Raw genomic sequence first — 22,476 nt, 5'->3', positions numbered from 1 at the left:
CAATGCAATCCCTATTAAAATACCATTTCAAAACTTTATATGGAACTTTTGGCCAAGATAGAGGAGTAGGTGGATGAACTTTGCCTCCTTGCAAAACCAAAAGAAGGACAATAGCAAATATAAAAACAAAAAATAAACAGAACTGCCAGAAAATTGAACTGTATGGAAATCTGACAGCCAAGGACTTAAAGAAGAAACATTCATCCAGACTGGCAGGAAAGGCAGAGATGGGCAGCTGGGGAGGAGAAGACTTGCAGCAAGGTGGAGGCTAGAGGACTAGACGAGTGAGGCAGCAGCTGACAGACCAGGCGGTCCCACATTTGTGTGTGGATAAACCGGGAGGAGCAACTGGGGAGCCAGACTCACCGCGCAACCCAGGGTCCCAGCATGGGGAAATTAAGCCTCAAAACCTCTGGCTGTAAAAACCTGTGGGAATTGCTGCAGTGGGAGAAACTCCCAGCCTCACAGGAGAGTTTGTTGGTGAGACCCACAGGGTGTTAGAATGTGCACAAGCCTACCCACCCTGGAATCAGCACCAGAAGGGCCCAGTTTACTTGTTGGTAGCAGGGCAAGTGACTGAAGGCCGGCTGAGAGCCAAGCAAGTAGCATTGTTCCCTCTCTGACCCCTTCTACACATACAGTGTCACAACACAGCAATGTGGGTTACCCCACCTGGTGAATATCTAAGGCTCTGCCCCTTACAAAGTAACGGGTACACCAAGACAAAATAATATGGCCCAAATGAAAGAACAGATCCAAGTTCCAAAAATAGAACTAAGTGATGAAGAGACAGCCAACCTATCAGATGCAGAGTTCAAACCACTGGTGATCAGGATGCTCACAAAAATGGTCGAGTATGGTCTCAAAATAGAGGGAAAAGTGAAGGCTATGCAAGATGAAATAAAGCAAAATATACAGGGAAACAACAGGGAAGGGAAGGAAACTGGGACTCAAGTCAATGATTTGAAACAGATGAAGGAAAGAAACATCCAATCAGAACAGAATGAAGAAACACAGATTCAAAAAAATGAGGAGAGGTTTAGGAATTTCCGGGACAACTTGAAACGTTCGAACAAACGAATCATAGGGGTACCATAAGAGAAGAGGAAGAGCAAGAAATGGAAAACTTATTTGGAAACAAAATAGAGAACTTCCTTAATCTGGCAAAGGAAATAGACTTCCAGGAAGTCCAGGAAGCTCAGAAAGTCCCAAAGAAGTTGGACCCAAGCAAGCATACACCAAGACACATCATAATTATATTACCCAAGATTAAAGATAAAGAGAGAATCTTAAAAGCAGCAAGAGGAAAGGAGAGAGTTATCTGTCAAGGAGTTCCCATAAGACTAGCAGCTGATTTCTCTGAAGAAACCTTCCAGGCAAGATGAGGCTGGAAAGAACTATTCAAAGTCATGAAAAGCAAGGATCTACATCCAAGATTACTCTATCTAGCAAAGCCATCATTTAGAATGGGAGGACAGATAAAGTGCTTCCCAGATAAGGTCAAGTTAAAGGAGTTCATCATCACCAAGCTGTTATTATATGATACGTTGAAGGGACTTATCTAAGAAAAAGAATGTGATCAAAAACATGAATAGTGAAATGACAACAAACTCAACTATCACCAACTGAGCCTAAAAAAAAACAACCCCCCCAAAAAAAAACACAGACTAAGCAAACAAGTAAAACAGGAACAAAATCACAGAAATGGAGGTCACATGGAGGGTTATCAGAAGGGAGGGGTTGGGGGAGGATGGGGGGAGTAGGTACAGGGAATAAGAAGCATGAATGGTAGGTACAAAATAGACAGGGAGAAGTTAAGAATAGTGTGCAAAATGTAGAAGCCAAAGAACTTATATGTATAACCCATGGACATGAACTAGGGGTGAGTATGGGGGGATCCTGGTGGGAGGGTTGGTGCTGGGTGGAGGGGAATAAATGGGATAACTGTAATGGCATAATCAATAAAATATATTAAAATAATTAAAATAGTCCAGTGGATCAAAAACGACCCCAAATAGACTCAGCAATCTTGACAAAGGACAAAGTAGGAAGGATCACAATACCTGATATTAAACTGTACTACAAGTCCACTGTAATCAAAATAGTCTGATATTGGCATAAGAACAGATACATAGATCAATGGAATAGAATAGAGAGCCCAGAAAAAAAACATGTTTCTATGGTCAGTATTTGACAAAGGGGACAGAAGCATAAAATGTAGTAAAAATAGCCTCTTTAACAAATGGTGCTGGGACATCTGGAATGGTACATGCATAAAAATGAAACTAGACCACCAGCTTACACCATACTCCACAATAAACTCTAAATGGATAAAAGACTTGAACATAAGTCACAATACCATAAAAGTCTTACAGGAAAACAGGCAGTAAAATTTCAAGTATCCCACATGGCAATATTTTTGCTGATACATCCTCTAGGGCAAGGGAAATAAAGGAAAGAATAAACACATGAGACTACATCAAATTAAAAATCTTATGCACAGCCAAATACAGCATCAAGATGAAAAGGGAACCAAGCATATGGGGAAACATATTTGCCTACAGTAATACCTTAGACAAGAGTTTGATCTCTAAAATATATAAAGAACTCGTATGACTCAACACCAGGAGGACAAACAACCCAATTAAAAAGTGGGCAAAGGATCTGAACAGACATTTCTTCAAGGAAGACATACGGAAGGCCCATAGCATATGAAAGGATGCTCAACATCACTAGCCATCAGAGAGATGCAGATTAAAACCACAATGAGATACCCCCTCACACCTGTCAGAATGGCCATCATAACCAAATCAACAAACAAGTACTAGCGAGGATGAGGAAAAAAGGGAACTGTAGTGCACTGTTGGTGGGAATGCAGACTGGTACAGCCACTGTGGAAAAGAGTATGGAATTTATTCAAAAACTAAAAATGGAGCTGCTTTTTCACCCTGCAATTCCACTGCTGGGATTATACCCTAAGAATCCTGAATCACCAATTCAAAGGAACTTGTGTACCCCAATGTTCATAGCAGCATTATTTACAATAGCCAAGTGCTAGAAACAGCCTAAATGCCCATAAGTAAGTGAGTGGATGAAAAAACTATGGTACATTTTCACATTGGAATACTACCCAGCAGAAGGAAATAAGGAACCTGCTACCTTTTGGAACAGCATGGATGGAGCTAGAGAGTATTATACTAAGTGAAATAAACCAGGTAGCAAAAGACAGATACCATATGATCTCACCTATAGGTGGAATCTAATGAATAAAAGAAAGAAAATGAGCAAAATAGAACCAGTGGCATGGAAACAAGCAACATATGAACAGGGACCAGAGGGGAGAAGTTGGGGGGGTGGTGAGAAGGGAGGAAAGAAGGGGACGGGTCTAGTTGAACAAGCATAAATGACTCATGGACATGGGCAGTAGGGTGGGGATTGACTGTGAAAGTTGGGGCGCAGGGTAGGGGAGAGCAACAAGGGAATATTGGGACAACTATGATAGACCAACAATAAAAACATCAAAAATAAATTAAAAATTAAAAGCACCTTGTGCCCTGACTGGTGTGGCTCAATGGGTTAGGCATCATCCTGCAAATCAAAGGATCAACCAGTTCAATTCCTGGTCAGGGTACATGCCTGGGTTGCAGGCCAGGTTGCTGGTTGGGAGTGTGGGAGAGGCAACCAATTGATGTTTCTCTCACACAGAAATGTTTCTCTCTCCCATCCCCTCTCTCTAAAAAATAAGTAAATAAAATCTTTTAAAAAAATGTACACCTTTTTATATCTAACTAGATGTTTTAAGGGTGTAAGGAGTGTTAAATCATTACAAGGAACATGTGGAAAAATAGGGGCATGATGTTGGAGATCAAGTTTCAAAGAGTGACATTATTGGATGATTTTTGTAATACTCAGTAAAAATGCTGCTTTTAACATAGTTGCTGTTTTGTTTTGAACTATTCATTTTTTGTCATCTGAGTTTTTAGATATGATTTTATTATATAATTATCAATATTATTTGTCCGTTTTTTAAATTACAATAGGAATTTTAACAATAACATTTTCAGTTTAGTATACATTAATTTGAAATGTAAATATATGTATTTTTTTCCACATATTATCCCAAGGCTGCAAGCTTGGAGTGGAAGAATAAAGAGAATCAAGATACTGGTTTTAAATTTCTTTTTACATTGTTTCGAAAGTATTATCTTCCTCATTTATTCCCATCATTTACTAAGTTAACAAACATCTACAAACCTGTACTTGGTAAGTACTTATTGAGCTGTGTACAGAGGATTTCCATGGGGAAGCTGTATGGACTCTTTCAAAGTGACCTTTGATTATTTTTAAGTAAAATAGTTAATTTATTCTTATACTTAACACTAACTTTATTGTAAGATACTTAAAATTTCCTAATAAATGATTTTAAGTGTTTTAAGTGTTTGTACAAACTAAGGTGTATCTCAGCTCACAACAACAAAAGCGTACTGTGGTTCCTGTGTTCAGAAATAATTTGAAGTGAATTGTGATTATTTTGATGGAATTACAATTAAAATCTTTTAATGTGGAAAAAAACAAACAAACTTGCATTTCCTTAAGTGTTCTCTTACTGGTGGTGGCGTATGGTGATCCCAGACCTTAGTCAGTGGTCATAGGCAGGCCACCCCAGACCACACAACTGCCCATAGTATGCCATTTCTTTTTTACTGGATCTTTCATCTAGCAGCAGCTGCTTATGGAGGGACAGACGTTTAGACAATTGGGCATCCTGGGGACGGTAAGACCAGAGGGGAAGAAAACATAAGGGAATTTCTCATTTAGCTTCTAAAGTTTTTCTTTAAAAAATGAGAATTCATAGGCCAGAAGCATCCCTTAGTGTGATGGAGGTAGGGCAAATCTTCCTTTGCCTCTTATTTTAAAGCAGGTGAAATTAGTTAAAATGGGTAATTAAGAACACTTTTAGAGGGGAAAAGTCACCACAGACATTAATCCATCTAGGGAATGTAGACAACTAATTCAGTTGTCTGTGGGTGTTTATTTGTAAAACAAACATACACTTGAGCAAGGGGAAAACAGATGAAACTTGGTGCATTTTGAAAGCTGTACTGACTTTGAGGGTACTGTGATGTTACATATTTTGTTAGCAATGTATATGCATGTTTTTTTCAAATTTTGTTTCTGATTTTTTTTAAGATTTTTTTTTTAGAGAGGGAAGGGAGGGAGGGAGGGGAGAGAGAGAAAGAGAGAGGGGGGGGAGGGTGGGTGGGAGGGAGAGAGAGAGAGAGACATTAATGTGCAGTTGCTGGGGGCCGTGGCCTGCAACCCAGGCATGTGCCCTGACTGGGAATCAAACCTTCGACACCCAAGCTCAATCCACTGAGCTATACCAGCCAGGGCCTGTTTCTGATTTTATTAGTAATCTATATCCATTTTAGAAAACATAGTATATTGTTAACATTCCAAGATTAAAAGTTATTTGCGTTTAATGTCTCATGCAGTTCCTTCAACATTTACAAAAATTAGTAGGAGGTGGACTACAGCATGTAGTTATCTCAAATCCAGTGTCACATAATTTTTGTATTCATAATGGAATTTAAAGACCTCTTAATAATACTTTGGAAATGGTGGTATCTGATGCCTCAAAAATGAAACATGACTTTTGAAATTCTTTCAGCTATAAAGTAGATTATACTGATCCCATTTCCTTGGATTCATCTAAAGAGAAAAGGATATAAGACTAAAGTTCAATTGCTTTTATTATTGTAGTGTTGGATACTAAAATAAAATGATGAAGAAATGTCTGTATATTTCTGGTTTTACATTTGTTCTTATCATAAAATGATATTTAATTGGCTATAATGTATGTGAAAAGATTTTCACTATTATAATCTCATGTCATTCCTCAAATTTATGAAGAGTGATTAGATTAGTTTTTCCATAGTTGTATACCACAGCTGTAAGGAATAACAGCCACCATCACTCCATTTTGGTCAGATTATGAGGCAGAATTAGAAATAAGCCTTCCAAAAGATGACATTTTTAATCATTTCTGGTTCTTTAATCTTATTGCTATTCATACAACCAAATATATGTCTATTTACTTGGAAACTGAAACATTTGTAGGGGTTATATAATGTCAAGACTCACCAAGTAATGATGTGTTCTTTTTTCTTCCAGATATCCCCCATTTAAGACCAAAGCCAGTGTATATTACTACAGCTCGAGACAATGAAAACATTTACAGTACAAAAATTCCATACATGGCAGCACGTGTTGTTTTTATTCAGTGGATTGTAACTTTCTTTTTGGAAAAAAAGTATCTAAGTACAGCACAAAACACTAAAAATGGAGGCGATGTATTGCCTAAAATTATGCAGGTATGTCATCATCATCTTTTTATATCTTCATATGTATGTAATATCACACAGTGACACAAATTATTTGATTATTAGAGTTATTGGTTCTTACAGGTTGTTGTAAGTTTCTTACAGGTTCTTCTCAGTTTCTTTGTGTATTCTATGTCTAAAATGCCAAGGTTTCATAAGAAACTTGAGTTAGAAGGACTTGTACTCTATTGGCATACCCATGATGAGGCAATCTTGAGGGTGAGGGGAGGCATTCTGAAAAGATGGTTGTTTGTACACTCCTGGCTCCATCTCAGTTTTCCCTCTTCACTCTGGTCCAGTGACTTCTGAGCATTACACAGGGCCTGTCTTGTTTTTTTTCCAGTCCCCAGTATCTGGAAGGCCCTTAGGAATTGTGCAGATAGGCTATGGAGAAGATCTGTGAGACTGCCAAGTGCTGTCTGGAACTCAGGAAGAATAGATCAGCAGCTCAAGATTTGGGGGTGATTGTTGAGCCTTGTTGGGGTCCCTGGAAGAGAAGGCTGCTTCTCTTTGAGGCATTAGGTGAAGACTTCTTCTATGGGGCCTTCTGGTCCTTACTGGCCTTGGTCAAATGCAAATGAGGCTTGACCAGTATTCTGAGTTCCTTAGGGACTTAGTGCTAGGTAGAGCAGGATCACTTGTGGAGTCAGAGAGCAGACACTTCACAGAAGAGTTATGGTTTTGTGAGGGGGGTTTTTTTGTTGTTGTTGTTTCTAAGAACAGGGACAGAAGTGTGGTCTATGTAGTGCTGGTTTGCCCTAGAGTTCCCTAGCAGTGTGACTTAGGCCTGACTTGAGAAAGTACACACACCTGAGGGGTAATTGGCACCTTGATGAAGGAGTACTAAACTGAAGTCCAGAGCATCTGGCCCCATTGAACTGACTGAAGAACTGGAAAAACATACTTTCAAAGAAGTCTAATAGAGACACAATATCAGTACAAACAACAAAAGACTTGAATGTTTTAAAAAACCTTAATTTTTTAATACAAAAACTTAGTAGGTACAACCAAAGATGGTAGTGATTACTGCTGAGAACAAAATTAGTTTTCTGAAGAAATATCCTACAACACTGAGCAAAATATTCAAAGACTTGGAAATTAGAAATAAATAAGAGTTATGGACAGATTCATACATAACATACAAATATTGTGAGGGCAGAAGAGAAAAGAATGAGAAGTAATAATTGAACTAGTAGTATAGAGAAAAGTTTACCTGAGCCAAAAAGAAATGTTTTAGACTAAGAGGCCTTTGAGTCCCAGGAAGAATTAGATAAACAGACACAAATCTAGGCTTTTGAATTTCAGGGATTAAGAAAAAACTATACAGCTTCCAGACAGAAATTAGAGGTTTCTTCAAAGGAATAAGACCTATCTTAGCGTTGAATAGGCAATGTAACCTATAGCTCTGAAGCTGAAAGAACCTGGCTATCTGTCTCTCTCAGAACTTCCTTGCTTCACATCACATACATAAGCAAATGTCAGATTGATTTATAAAAACAAAATAGTAAAGAACTTGGGGAAAAATCTAGGGAAATGTATAAATTTGGCAAGTAGTAGACCATCTTAAGTAGAGATAAGGCTCCCAAGCCATGGAGGAAATTACATTTGACTTTATTTGAAAAAATAGAAAAAGATTTGTGTCAAAAAGATAGCATAAAGCCATGCCCAAGCAGTCGACTGTGAAAAGCATTTTTAACATCATGACTATTAACAGAACTCATGTCTCTACTGTATAAAGAGTGCCTACAAATTGATAAGAAGACAGATGGCCCAACTGAAAAATGGGTAAAGGAGGTAAAGGAAAATTTGCAGAAGAGAAAATAAAAATGGGCCTGGATTTCACCAGAAGTCAGGGAAACATAGTTTGTTCTGAGCCACGATGAGAGATTTATTCACCAGTCATCTAGACAAAAATTTTTGTGAAATTACGTAGAAGAAACTCAATCACACTGATAAAGTTTACAATGCATCTGTGTGGTTTTTCAGTCAATTCAAAACAGTCCACCTAAAGGATGTAACTTTCCTACCTAGTTTCTAACTTTTGAAAAACCATCACCTTTATTTATTGAAAATAAGTTTCTCACTTGGATGATGAGAAGTTGCAAGAATAGCAAATTAACCACTGCTTCAAGGTTATAACTTTTTCCCTTAGTTGACTCTTCACACTTGTGAGTCATCTACTTTTATTCTTTTTTAGTGTCATAAAGGTCTGAATTCCTCAATAAATTAGGGTGATTTTTATCACTGTAACAGAAAAAGGACACCAGAACCGAAACTGAACTAAAACATAAAAAGAAATATTTTAATCTCATGAAAAAGAAGTGAATAATGTGGCTGACAATAAGGTTCACTCATGCTCTCTGCGGTTTTCTCTTTTCTACTCAACCTTTTTTTCCCCTCTGGCAAGTGTGTCTTCAGCTTTCCCAATAATTCCAAGCTGGGGCATTATGCTCATTGTTCATGCTTAGAGACAACTGAAAATACAAAGCCATTCCTTTTGTCTAAGTGGTACAACTTAGGTTACCTGCCCACTTCTAGAACCATAACAAGGCACTGATTAGCTTAAAACTGGGTGTGAGAATGTTGCAGGAGGGAGGGACAATTGCTTCCATGATGAAACAGAACACTCCCTTGGTACTGTGGATTGGGTCAGCTTCTTGTGAGTCAATGTGGGCTTCATGGAAAGAGGCACACCAAGCATTGGGGTTCTGTCAGGGAGTGGGAGTGGATGCTGGGCAGACAACCATTGTGCTCAGTGCTACCACACCCTGAAGATGGCTGTGCATAGAAATGCCACTGTCGCTGTAGAGACTATTAAAACATCTCATAGTAAGCTGTTATATTAGTTGCTTATTGCCTCTATAGCAAATTACCACAAACTTAGTGTCTTGAAACAGCACAAATATACGGTCTTGCTGTTCTGGAAGTCAGAAGTCCAAAGTCAGTCTTAGTGGAATAAAACCAAGGTGTTGGCTGGTCTGTGTTCCTTCTGAAGGCTCTAGAGCAGAATCAGTCTTCTTACCTTATACAGCTTATAGAGGCTACCTGCATTTCTGGGCTTATGATCTCTCATCACATCATCTTTTCTCCCTCTGTTTGCATCTTCATATCACTTTTTCTGTGTCTCATTTTTCCTTACCCCTTATGATCCTTATGGTTACACCAGGACCACACAGATAACCCAGGATAATCTCGCCATCTCAATGTCCTTAATTTAATCATATCTGTTAAGTCCCTTTTGCCACATAAATTAACATTCAAAGGTTCTAGGGGTTAAGGTATGGACATCTTTCGGGGGTCATTATTCTGCTAACCAGTTGTCTGCTATATTACGTTCTCTGCCTTACAGCTGTGGTTCCCACCTCATCTCACATGCATCTCCTGTGTTCTGCAGTTCATTTACATTATATGTGAGAAAAAGCAGTTTAAACAACTGAATGTTAACCTTTGGAAATGAAGTTGCAGGAATAAAAGGACATGCAATTGCATTTTGTCTCCTGAATATTTTTGTTCAGAATTTCAAATTTAATATAATTTTAATCATGTAAAATGAACATCACTGTCTAAGTCAGGTGGTCCAAAATTTCTTTTCAAAGAATATACTGTTTTTGTGAAAGCCCTTTAAAACTTTAGTTTAAGTGCTGCTTCTAAATAGAATTCACACTTTGGCCACTATTACTATGTTAAAGGTCATGCATAAGGAGGGTTTTGTGTGTGTTGTGTGTTTTTTTTCCCAAAGAGAATTTACTTCCTCTTGATTAAAAGTAATACATTTGACAGTATTTTTCACCAAGGAAGAAAGGAATTAGTGCATCTTCTAGACTTAGCTTATTTTCCACTCAGAGAATCTGGTGTCTTTCATAGAAGAACAAAAAGTATATCCAATGCATCTATAATATGTTGGCAATAACAGCAATACCTCCTTTTATATCTGAACAATCTTTGTTCATCATTTTAGTTTAAAATGTTTTCAGTGAAGAATTACTTCTTAATGATTCGTTTTTATAAGACAGTAGTATTTCAATGTGTAATAGAAAAAGCAGAATGGTGATTTTAATTGTGGCAGCAACTGTTGTTTTACTAGTTCTATATGTACATTAATTAAATAGTAAAACCCAGAGAAGTCCATTAGTGAATGAAAAAGAAACTTTGAGATGGTAAGATACTTAATCACATTTATTTGTATGATAACTCTTTTAGTTACATTACTGAAGTATCACTTTTACTGAACTAGCCCTGTAATAATGATTCATGGGGCTATGGATTTCCTGAAATTGTTCCATTTAATGAGATGAACAGTTAGAGAAAGTGAATGGCATAAATTGTCAGCCCTACAGAGGTTAATATATTGTACAAACGCATTTGTTGACTACCACTTTAATACTTTCTGTGTTCTTAAGCTCTCCAGGGAAAATGTAGGCTGCCCCCAACCATGCATGCACATCATGATGGGAACTGAGTAGCATCAGGCACTCAGTTGCATTCTGGTTCACACCTACTTTGCAGGTGTCCTCGTTGAGCCTTACCTTGAGTGTGAACAACTCTCCCTTTGAGATGTGGGTTAAAAAGAAACCAGGGTAGTAGGGAGGGTTGAGGGGAAGGGATTAAAAGGTAGTCTGTATCAAGCAATTCCCTGAGCCCTGGCAGTGCAGGCATGGTCTAAGCAGATATGTCTTTCCCTAAGGCTTCATCATATGCCAAAGAGTAAGATTCATTCTTGCATTTACCACCAAGTTAGCTAATACCAAATAATAATGGGGATTCCAGCCTGATTGTAGTGGGTGGAAAATGGACCTCTTTCTGCTGTGGTTAATTCTTATTCATGCTCTCATGGTTAATCTTCCTAAAAGAGATCAGAAATGAATAGACTTAGATTATCAGTTTGTTTTCACTCTCATTACTTACTATAATTACAATTGTCTGTCAAAACATGTTGATACTTTTGGAAAGCAGCCTTTTGTGGAAGGAGTGTGGTCTAGAGGAGGCTAAGAAAAGCATTGTTTTATCAGGAGTACATTATTTTTCATTTGTTGGGAATCTGCCCATGCAGCAGGGGTTAGTGGGGGAGCATCCTAGGTTAAATGCAGGCTTTTGACTCTGGCAGGTGGGTGTCCCTAACTCCCATGTTGTTCAAGGGTCAACTAATTTTAATTAAGGCATGATAGGAAATCCATTATGCTACCATTGTGTTCTATTTGGATAACAACTTATTTTTTTGAATGACTGGGTACCTTTAAACATAGTTCTTTATCTACATTATTTTAGCTATCTAATTGTTATTTTTTTAATTAGTTATCTGATGAGCTCAAAACTTAGTGGCTTAAATAAATAAACTCTTATCATTCTACATATTTCACTTACTGGTTCAGGAATTTGGGTGGGATTTGGTTGGGCAATTCTTATGTCATGTGGCATTAACTGAGGTCATTGGGTAGTAAGGTCTTCAGCTGCCAGCTGGCTAGTCTGAAAGGTCCAAAATGACTTCACTTACATGTCTTACTCTGGTGGGCACATTTGGAAGGCTGGGCCTAGCTGGGCCTATCTTTCCATATAGTATTTGTCAGAGTAGTTGGACTTCTTTCCTGTGTGCTTAGGGCATTAAGAACAAATGTTCCAAGAGATGGGGAAGGGTGACAGTCAACCTTTGGGGCCTGGGCCTGATATTGGCACAGGTTACTTCTATTCCATTCTGCTGGTTAACACAGTCACACAGTTCGTGTGGATCAAAGAGAGGGGACATAAACTTCATCTTTCTACACAAAGAATGTCAAAGAATTTGTGGCCATTTTTAATTTGCTACATATTTATTGTATGTATGTTTTTTATTTCCTTTTTTGGCTTGTGGGGAAAATGGGAGTTGTTGATCAAAAAGTCACAGGTTATAAGCCTCAAGAGGTATTAAACTTAATCCAGCCTCCATGCTTTACCAATTAAAATAAAACATATATTACTAAAAATGAGTAAAATTTAAATTTGTTGTAGAATATAGTTAATCCATCAAAAAGATAAAATAATTTCTATAGGTACCTCATCTCAACATGTGACAGTGCCTTTGATAAGCCATATAGGTTTAATAATTAAGGCATGAAGAGAAAAATTATAAATATTCCATTAATTTTCCCTAGAGATTACTATTTCGATATCTGCTTTGCTTTCAAACTGTCCAAGGTAGTTACTGAAATGACTATTTTGTACTACTCATATCTTACTACTTCTTATAAAAATACTTACAGTGGGTAGAATTTTAGGAGTACCTAGGTTAGTTACTTTGGCACTTAAAAGAGTAATAGTGGAATTTACAAAAATGAAGTGAAATTATACATGTTTGGAGGAAGCATTTAATTCTCTGGGAAAATGAGAGCAGAAACCAATGTTAAACTTTGTGACCCACTGCATGAATTATTTTATTTCTTTCTGTTCTTATAGTCTCCTAGATATTTAAAGTTTTATAAATATTTCAGTTAAGTTTGATCTAGATATAAAACTCAGATCAAGGTTCTTATACCCTTTAAAGATCTGGGCACTCCCCATCAAGTTGTCACTTAGTCTTGTGAGTCAAATGATGCATGCAACATTGTGGCTTCAAATTATTTGCTGAATTATCAAGTCTCTGCAACTGTAGAATAAATGCCTAAGTGTAGAGACCAAAGATGATGATAATATCAATTCATTCACATGTTAATTTATTCTGTGATTTTACAAACATAAATAAAATGTTTTACATTGGTAAAATTTCACAACCTTCCTTCCTATAATAATTTGGTAGTTTTCCTATTAAAATAACTGAGTTGGGGAGGGGTCAGCTGGTGAATTGGAAAGTTGGGAAGTTTAGGTCCTGGAGTCCCTTGTGCTTCTTGGCAGTGCTGTTTTCCAGCTTGTTGTCAAGTTGATTGTAACCAGAGTTCTTTAAAATAAAGCAAGTCTTCAATTTTCCTAGGTGTTCTTGAGTGCCAAAGAGGGTGACTCAGAAGTGGTAATAACTTTCTTCCAGACTGTTGGTGGTGGTATAGTTCAAGAGAGGGCACCAGAGCTGGAGAGTGGTGGACCTGCAGAGCCAGACAAAAACCATTCTAACAGCAGCACCTTGTCAGACCGGAGACTCAGCAACTCTAGCCTTTGTAGCATTGAAGAAGAGCACCGAACCATGTATGAAATGGTGCAGCGGATTCTCTTGTCAACACGAGGTTATATCAATTTTGTGAATGAAGTATTTCGCCAGGTTAGTGTGTGTGTTCATGATATTGAAGAGATTTTTGTTCTTCTTTTACTCATAATACTCCAAGAAATAGTGTTGATGAGTTGGGTTAAATTATATGATTGAATAATCCTTCTTACCTGCTTTTAATTTGTCATCTGGAGTATTGTGACTGTTTCATTTGTGAATTTTTTAAATTGTATTTTTGTAGAATTACTACATGTGGAGGGAAAATTTTATATTTAAGCAAAATCATTCCAAAATACCTCATGTTTCCATAACAAACTTCAAAACCAGAGGTAGGTGGAAGTAAAATCATTCCTGAATATGCTTGAACAAATGAACAAGGAAAGAAGGACCCAGATCTGGTATTGTTCCAAGGGCCTAAAAAGCTCTCTGAGGAGCTCAAGATTCCTGCAGAAAGTTGTACTTGCCCTGCAAAAGCCTATGTCATGCACATCTAATACAAGTATCTCTGGCATAAGTGAAGAAAGGTGGGTGAGGAGGGCAACAGAGGGCAGGCAAGTAAGAGGACAGAAGTGATCAGAGGCTGGGGGAGGGATTACCAACCATGAGCAACAACCAAGGCTGATTCTGCTCCTGAGGGTATGTTTGGCAGTGTCTGGAGATACTTGGTTGTCACAACTAGGGAGAGGACAGTGCTACTGGCAGCTAGTGGGTAACCACTGGGAATGTTGTTAAATATTCTACAAACACAGGACAGCCACTCTCCCCTGACCCCCCAAAAAATAGTCTGGCCCAAAATGTCATCAGTGCTGTTGTGGCGAAACTGAGCTATAGCAATCTGACAGAGCAAGGAAACCTTCAATATAGTTAGGAAGACAGCAGCTCTGTAGTGTGCAGTGGAGCCACTGGCCACCTATGTCTTGGTACTGGTGCCTTGGAAACAGAGAGCATGGCTCTTTTGTGCACATGTGTGTATAATGGGGGAATAGTTGTTTCATCCATGTACCAGAGCAGAGGTTGAGGCCCCTGAATGTTGAAAAGAAGCAAATTCTGTACATATGAGTGATGCATATGCGCCATGAAGAGAAAAGATTTCCAGATAGTAAATGATCAACTCTTTTATTTCTGAGACTTCCATTAAAGAAAAATCAACCAAAAATAAAAGTTCCAGCATAATCCATAACAATCTAGAGGTTTATTGTATTTTTTATTTTAATGAAAGTAAAATTTTGCTTAAGAAAATGTTTGTTTAATCTGTAATTAAAATTCCCCTTATAATATATTTTTTCTGATTCTGTGACCCAGCACTGCCTTAGTTCATCTCGCTTCCTGGCTGTCTTCTCTGTCTCATTTTTTCCCTTCTTTTTGTTTCACCCCAAATTATAAGAGTTGACCAAAATTCTGGGCTTGAGCCCTTTCTCTTATAACTCCACTCTTGTCTCTTTGGGGTCTTCAACTGCTTGTCTAGTGCCAGCAACTACTGTTGCATGAGACTTCCAAACAAGTCTTTTTTTGTGCTTAGACCTTGCTTTTTAATTCCACATTTCTCTTTAAAATGCTCACTTGTGATATCTGACATTCCTGTGCTATCCTCATGAACACAAGGCCAAAATTTATCTCATTTCTTCCCTAACATCAACTCTTCCTGACTAGACTGCTTCTTTCTTGGGTGCATATTAATTTTAGCCCTCCTAGGTTCCTTATCCTCTCCTCCTATGAGCCATCACTGACTAGCCAAGTTATGCAGGAAGTTTTTCACTCCTTTTCTTTTGACCATGGTTAGCAGCATGCTTCTTGGAGTCCTACACCTTCTGTGTCATCTCTTTCTAGTCTATACTGTATACATTGGGCTGCCAAAACATTCTTTCATCATAATAGTTCATTATTTAAAAATCTGGCCCTGGCTGGCGTAGCTCAGTGGATTGAGCGGGGACTGCAAACGAAAGTGTCGCAGGTTCGATTCCCAGTCAGGGCACATGCCTGGATTGCAGGCCTCGCCCCCCAGCAACCGCACATTGATGTTTCTCTTTCTCTTTCTCCCTCCCTTCTCTCTCTAAAAATAAATAAATACTTTTTTTTAAAAAAATCAAAACTCTATTTCATCTTAAAAAAAATCTGCCATATTCCTCCCATTAATGTTGCCATAGCAATGCATCTGTTATACACATACATGGACAGTAATGATTTAATTTGAATTGAATAGTCAAGATCCAGAAGGAAGATGATTGACCTATGAAAATACTAAACAAATTTTGTTAAATGTATTTTATTGATTATGCTATTACAGTTGTCCCATTACCCCCTTCATTCCCCTCTACCCTTCACACCCTCTCCCACCCACATTCCCCCCTTTAGTTCATGTCCATGTGTCATAAGTTCTTTAGCTTCTACATTTCCCATACTATTCTTGCCCTCCCCCTGTCTATTTTCTATCTACTATCTGTGCTACTTATTCTCTGTACCTTTTCCCCCTCTCTCCTCCTCCCACTCCCTTGTTGCTAACCCTCCATGTGATCTCCATTTCTGTGGTTCTGTTCCTGTTCTAGTTGTTTGCTTAGTTTGTTTTTGTTTTTGTTTTAGGTGTGGTTGTTAATAACTGTGGGTTTGCTGTCATTTTACTATACATGTTTTTTATCTTCTTTTTCTTAGATAAGTCCCTTTAACATTTCGTAAAATAAGGGCTTGCTGATGATGAACTCCTTTAACTTGACCTTATCTGAGAAGCACTTTATCTGCCCTTCCATTCTAAATGAAAGCTTTGCTGGATAGAGCAAACATGGGTGTATGTCTTTGCCTTTCACGACTTGGAATACTTCTTTCCAGCCTTTTCTTGCATGTAAGGTCTCTTTTGAGAAATCAGCTGAAAATCTGATGGGAACTCCTTTGTAGGTGACTGTCCTCTTATCTCTTGCTGCTTCTAGGATTCTCTCCTTCATTTTTACCTTGGCTAATGTAATTATGATGTGCCTTTGGTGTGTTCCTCCTTGGGTCCAACTTCTTTGGGACTCTCTGAGCTTCCTAGACTTCCTGGAAGTCTATTTCCTTTGCCAGAATGGGGAAGTTCTCCTCTATTATTTGTTCAAATAATTTTTCCACTTGTTGACCTTCCTCTTTTCCTTCTGGTACCCCTATAATTTGGATGTTGGAATGTTTAAAGATGTCCTGGAGGTTCCTAAGCCTCTCCTCACTTTTTAAAATTATTATTTCTTCATTCTTTTCTGATTGTATGTTTTTTTCTTCCTTCTGGTCCACTCCATTGATGTGAGACCCAGCTTTCTTTCCATCACTATTAGTTCCCTGTGCATTTTTCTTCACTTCACTTATTGTAGCCTTCGTTTTTTCATCTAATTTTCAACCAAAATCAACCAATTCTGTGAGCATCCTGATCACCAATGCTTTGAACTGTGCATTTGATAGGTTGGCTATCTCTCGGTCGCTTAAAAATACTAATTCTGGGGCTTTGATTTGTTCTTCTGTTTGAGCCAATCTTTTTTTTTTTCCCCCCTTTGGTCTGGTCATGCCTGTTATGTATGAGGGGCAGAGCCTTAGGTGTTCTCCAGGGCGGGGTACCAGTCACTGGGTTGTGACGCGCTATGTGGGGCGGGGTCCAAGAGGGAACAATGGCGCTTGCTCCGCTCTCCCTGGGACCTCAGTCCCTTCCACCGCTCCCCCCGAGCAAACTGTGCCCCTCTGGTGCCAATTCTGGTATGGGTGGGCTTGTGCACCCCATGGGGCCTTCCAGTGAGTCCAGTGACCTCTCCTGTGAGTCTGGGAGTTTCTCCCTGTGCCTCAACCCCCACAGGTGTTTTCAATCAGTGCCCCAAGGCTCTGTGTCCCAGCGCTGGGATCCTGGGTTGTACGCAGTGCCTTGCTTCACAATCGCAGCTTCTCTGGGTCTGCCTGTTGCCACCCCTCAGCCGGGGTCTGCTAGCTGCTGCTTGCAGGCCCAGATGCCTTAGGCACTGGGTCCCAATGCTCTCTGCCCTCTGCCCCACGACCTTCACTGGCTGCCCGGCTCCGCCCCTTCTACCAGTCTGAATGAACGTGTCTATTTTAACTCTTTGGTTGTCCAACTTCCATATAGTTCAATTTTCTATCAGTTCTGGTTGTTATTCTGTTTCTAAATTGTTGTTGTCCCTATCTTGGTTGTGCGAGGAGGCACAGTGTGTCTACCTATGCCTCCATCTTGGCCAGAAGTAAACAAATTTGAATAGTAAGAAAATGGAACTTTTCAACATTAAAAATTATAACAATTGAAATATTAAAGGAAAAAATTCAGTAATAATTTTAATAGCAGATTAGATACAGCTGAATAGAGAATAAACTAGATGACATATCTGAAGAAATTATTATCCTGAATGTACCTCAGAGAGATGAAAAGTATGAGAGGTTGAGACGTGGAGGATATAGTGAGAAGGCAAGAAATATGTGTTTAGCTCTCCTCTTCCTTATTATTTCTTGTCTGCTGTTATGCCAGTTACTGAGAAGATCCTAGTCAGACTGGATTTGTCTACTTTTTCTTCAGTCAATATTTGATGTATATCTTTGAGGCATAATTATTAGTTGTGGTACAGATTTAGAAATATTATTAGCTTGAATTGAATCTTTTATCATTAAGAAATTTCTCTCTTTTCCTCTAGTAATGCTTTTTTTCCCTTCTTCAAAGTTGATGTTGTCTGTTCTTAATATAACTCTACTGGTTTTCTTTCAGTTAATGTTTGCATCGCATAGCCTTTTGCATAGCTTTTCCTAACTTTTTATTTTCAACCCACACATATCAATGTATTTTAGTGTCCTCTTATAAATGGCTTATAGTATTTTTAAAGTTCAGTCTTATAATTTCTTTCATTTTGAGAGTTATTCCACTTTCATTTGGAACATTATTCAACCAGCTCCATTTAAGGTACAACTGATATAATTATGTTTAAGTTTATAGTCTTTCTACTTTCTAGTTGTCTTGAATTCTTTCAGGGTGTTGTTTTTAGCATCCTGTTTTTTCTCCTTCAGATTAGTATTTTTGCACTCATTTGTTATATTTTAATGGTTGACAGCCCACATCTGTAACTTAAAAATCTAGCATTAATTCCAACTTTCACCCTTTTATATGCACTTTTATTTACTCCTCAGTTTGTGCTGTTATGTATTTGAATTCCATGTTTTGAGTAGTGTAGTATGTTTTATATACCTATAAATACATATATATTATCTCTTTCAGAAGTACTATAATTACACAATTTTATTTATTTTATTCATATATATGTATTTACTTAGATTTATCTAAATAATTACTCTTTTATTACATTCTATCCCTATCCAAATCTGTGACCCAGGATTATTTTCCTTCTGCGTAAAGATAAAATAATTTTTAGTATTTCCCTTAGGTCAGATCTCCTGGTAAAATTTTTATTTTCTTATGTGAAAATGTCTTTATTCAGCTTTCATTTTACAAATATATTCTTTTAGGATGTCAATGCTACATTGGCAGCTGTCTTCTTTCTGCACATTGAGTATTTTGTTTCGGGCTTCTGGCTTGCTTTATTTCTTTGAGAAGTCATGCTAAGTCATTTTGTTGCTTGTTTAGAATAAATGTATCCTTTTCTCTCTGGATGCTTTTAAGATTTTCTGATTTTCTTTGGTTTTCAGCAGTTTTACTGTAGTGTACTTTGTATTTATCCTGCATGTGTTATTTTCTGATTCTTGAATCTGTGGATTGATATCTCCTAACAATTTTGGCAGAATTCTCAGACATTCTTTCTTTAAACATTATTTCTGCTCCTTTCACTAATCTTTCCTCTGCATCTCCTGCTGTGTATAGGGTAACCTTTTCATTAGCCATCCTTTTGTCTCTCAAGCTTCACTCCAGATGTTGTTTTCTTCTGATATATTTTATCTGGTTTTCTCTTCCGCTGTGTTCATTCTGAGTTTTTCATTTCAGTTATTTTTTCAACTCCTTTTACATCTTTTTCTGATACTTTATCTAGATATATGTATTTTTAAACTGTCTATTTATTATTGTTTTGTTAATATTGACTTCTAATATTTCTGACTTTTTATCAGTATGCTACATATCATACTAGCTAGACTGTTCATACAAATAGTTTTGGTTTCATTATTATTTTATTTTCATCCAGAGAGAATTTATATTTGTTTTCTGGAAAGAGTATAACATGATACACCTTGCTATTGGATTTGAGTTAAATCATTGTCTGCATTTGTCAAAACTCGTCAAATGCTCCACTTAACATTTGTGCATTTTATTGTTTATAAATTTTATCTAAGTATGATAATTAATTTTGAACTGGCAGTGATATGCATGCTAAAATGTTTAGGGGTGCTGATTTCTGCAGCTTTCTTTGAAATGCATCGAAAATAAAATGAATTAAAAGAAGGATAGATACAAGGATGTATTGACAGATGTGTGTAAAGCAAATATAGCACAAATGCTAATGGTGGAGTCTAGGGGATGGGTATATGGGTAATCATGGTAAAAGTCTTAGAAATTTTTCTATGTGTGAAAACATTTGTAATAAAATTTTGCAGCAAAATTAGAATGGCATACCAGTATACTTTTGTTACACTCTGCTTTTGTTCATCTTTCTTGCAGCACACATCAGAATATTCGATACATTGATATGTTGCAATCTTGTTATAACAGAAACTTCTCTATTCTGGAATTTCTTGAGATATGGTCAATGCCTATGGATATTTATATATTATATAAACCATTGTTGCATTGAACTCTACCTTTAACTGGATCCTGAAGCATGAAGCTTTAGGACAGTATTAAAACAATGTCAGAAACTTGAGATCAAGATGTGGATTCATTGCTTATTAACTTTATAACCTTGGAAAATATCTCAGTTGTTTTGAGTATCATCTTAATTTCTCATCTATGGAATTAAAGCATTCATTGGCATGTTGAGTACTTCTTTGTGTTTAGCCCTTATACAGAAGTATTTCTTAAAGCTTATACTAAAAAGGCAAATGCATTTTCCCTTTACAGTTTTGAAATTTATTACATTAAATCAAAATCTTATGTAGATATATAAGAGGATTTCTTAATGTCAAATGTACTAAGTATGCATAATGCTATAACTGGCCAGTGCTGTCATTACCATTAGTATTTCTACATAGTGGTGTGCTGGTAAATATTGAACAACTGGCTCTCAAAAAAGTGAGGGAGGGAGGAAAGGAAGAAGGAAGGAAAGAAAGAAGGAAAAGAAAGACAAAGAGAAAGGCAAAGACAAGAAAATAAAAGCAAAAGCAAATGGTATCTTTGGCAGACTTCTGGGGTATAAGTACTTTCACTTTGGCTAATTCAAGCTACCAACAGGGACATCACTGAATATGGAGTTGGGAAGAGATGTGACAGTTGGCTGCAACCGGCTGTGCTAGTTTGTTATCTTAAATTTATATCTGATTCATTGGGAAAAGTTCCCCATTGTACAGTTGTTATTGTTTATATTGCTAATTGGACTATCTGTATAGGTTTTCATTTTGGTTATTTTTGTGGAAAAATTGTTCAGAATATAGAAATTATTTTTAAATTTCATTATATTTTCTGGCCCAATTATGAAAATGCTTTTTTCTTCAGATAAGTTTGGTATCCACAAAAATATATAGCCTGTGTAGTGTATTACTTGCTATATGTTTTAAGGGAAAGTCTGAAATTGGTGAGGTTGATTAGAAATGTCTGTCATGTGTCTTTTTAGTGATCTTAACTTATGTGGAGTTAAAGGTGGTTTTCTCTTTTCATTTTAGGCATTTTTGTTGCCTTCCTGTGACATAGCTGTAACAAGGAAAGTAGTTCAAGTGTACAAAAAATGGATCCTCCAGGACAAACCTGTGTTCATGGAGGAACCAGATAAAAAAGAAGTTGCCCAAGCAGATGCTGAAAAATTAGGATTTTCTGAGACTGACAGCAAGGAGGTAATATTTTATCATTTGTTTCAGTTGGGAATATATACACATATGTACACACACACAAATATAAAATGTATAAAATTTTTTAGCTAAGTATACCTACTAAGTCATAGATCCCAGGCAGGTTGATCTCTTCTATTATCTCCTATACTCTCAAGTTGCTGAGACAGTCCTGAGGACCTGTCTCAGTGAGACTGTGTCTGTGCTCTATACAAGATCATTGGTTATCTAACTCTCAGGCTAGGTCCACAGGTGCATTGCAGCTTCATTATTCACCATTGCACAAAAGTTACAAAATAAACCATCATATTTTACATGTCTCCATATGAGCCTAAAATGTTAGGCTCATATGGAGACTGCCTTATCATTGACATGTTTAAATAAATAACACTTGAGAAACTAAATTTAGAATGTTTGGCAGCCTTTTCTTATGTAGTGGCCTGTTCCAGAAGCAGTCAGGATGTTACACACTTGAAAAGACTAGCCCAATAATGAGTGCTTTCTCTACCATAAGTAAGCCTCACTGTGGGCTGGGTGCTGTTCTTAGAGAGTGGGTGCTCTCAGAATGGACCTCTTAGTCTGTGTTTGATAAAGGTACAGGCTGGATTAATATAAAACAACAGAGTGGGACCTGTTTCTAAAATACAAAAGAAACTTCAGTCAAATCTATATTTATGGAGTGCTATTTTGAAAGTTAGCCTGAGAAATATTATTTCTTTTTTTTTTTTCTTTTTTTAAAACATTTTATTTATTTATTTTTAGAGAGGGAAGGGAGGGAGAAAGAGAGAGAGAGAGAAACATCAATGTGTGGTTGCTGGGGGTCATGGCCTGCAACCCAGGCATGTACCCTGACTGGGAATCGAACCTGCAACACTTTGGTTTGCAGCCCGCGCTCAATCCACTGAGCTACGCCAGCCAGGGCTAGAGAAATATTATTTCTAAAAATAGGTGTTTGTCATAGCAGTTAACAAACATTTAAAAATATTTGTAACCAAAGGCCTATCACTT

At 37.4% G+C, this 22,476-nt stretch overlaps 1 protein-coding gene across 9 annotated transcripts in view; it reads left to right on the top strand.

The window, feature by feature from the left end:
• Positions 1-22,476, top strand: part of RALGAPA2 (Ral GTPase activating protein catalytic subunit alpha 2) — a 386,278-nt gene that overhangs the window by 106,503 nt on the left and 257,299 nt on the right. For 7 of the 9 annotated variants that reach the window (XM_045833596.1, XM_045833597.1, XM_045833593.1 and 4 more), the window contains exons 8-11: positions 4,125-4,263; positions 6,175-6,374; positions 13,321-13,602; positions 21,307-21,474. In XM_045833596.1, coding sequence (XP_045689552.1) covers positions 4,125-4,263; positions 6,175-6,374; positions 13,321-13,602; positions 21,307-21,474 — 789 coding nt within the window. The remainder of the gene's footprint in view (positions 1-4,124; positions 4,264-6,174; positions 6,375-13,320; positions 13,603-21,306; positions 21,475-22,476) is intronic. The other 2 variants (XM_045833591.1, XM_045833598.1) reach the window with 2 other exon arrangements.

Source organism: Phyllostomus hastatus, unplaced genomic scaffold (genome assembly GCF_019186645.2).
Source record: "Phyllostomus hastatus isolate PE091 unplaced genomic scaffold, TTU_PhHast_1.1 phas_contig_17, whole genome shotgun sequence".
NCBI lineage: Eukaryota > Metazoa > Chordata > Mammalia > Chiroptera > Phyllostomidae > Phyllostomus > Phyllostomus hastatus.
Note: the sequence above shows the minus strand (reverse complement) of the source record. Positions and strands in the feature narration are given on the sequence as shown.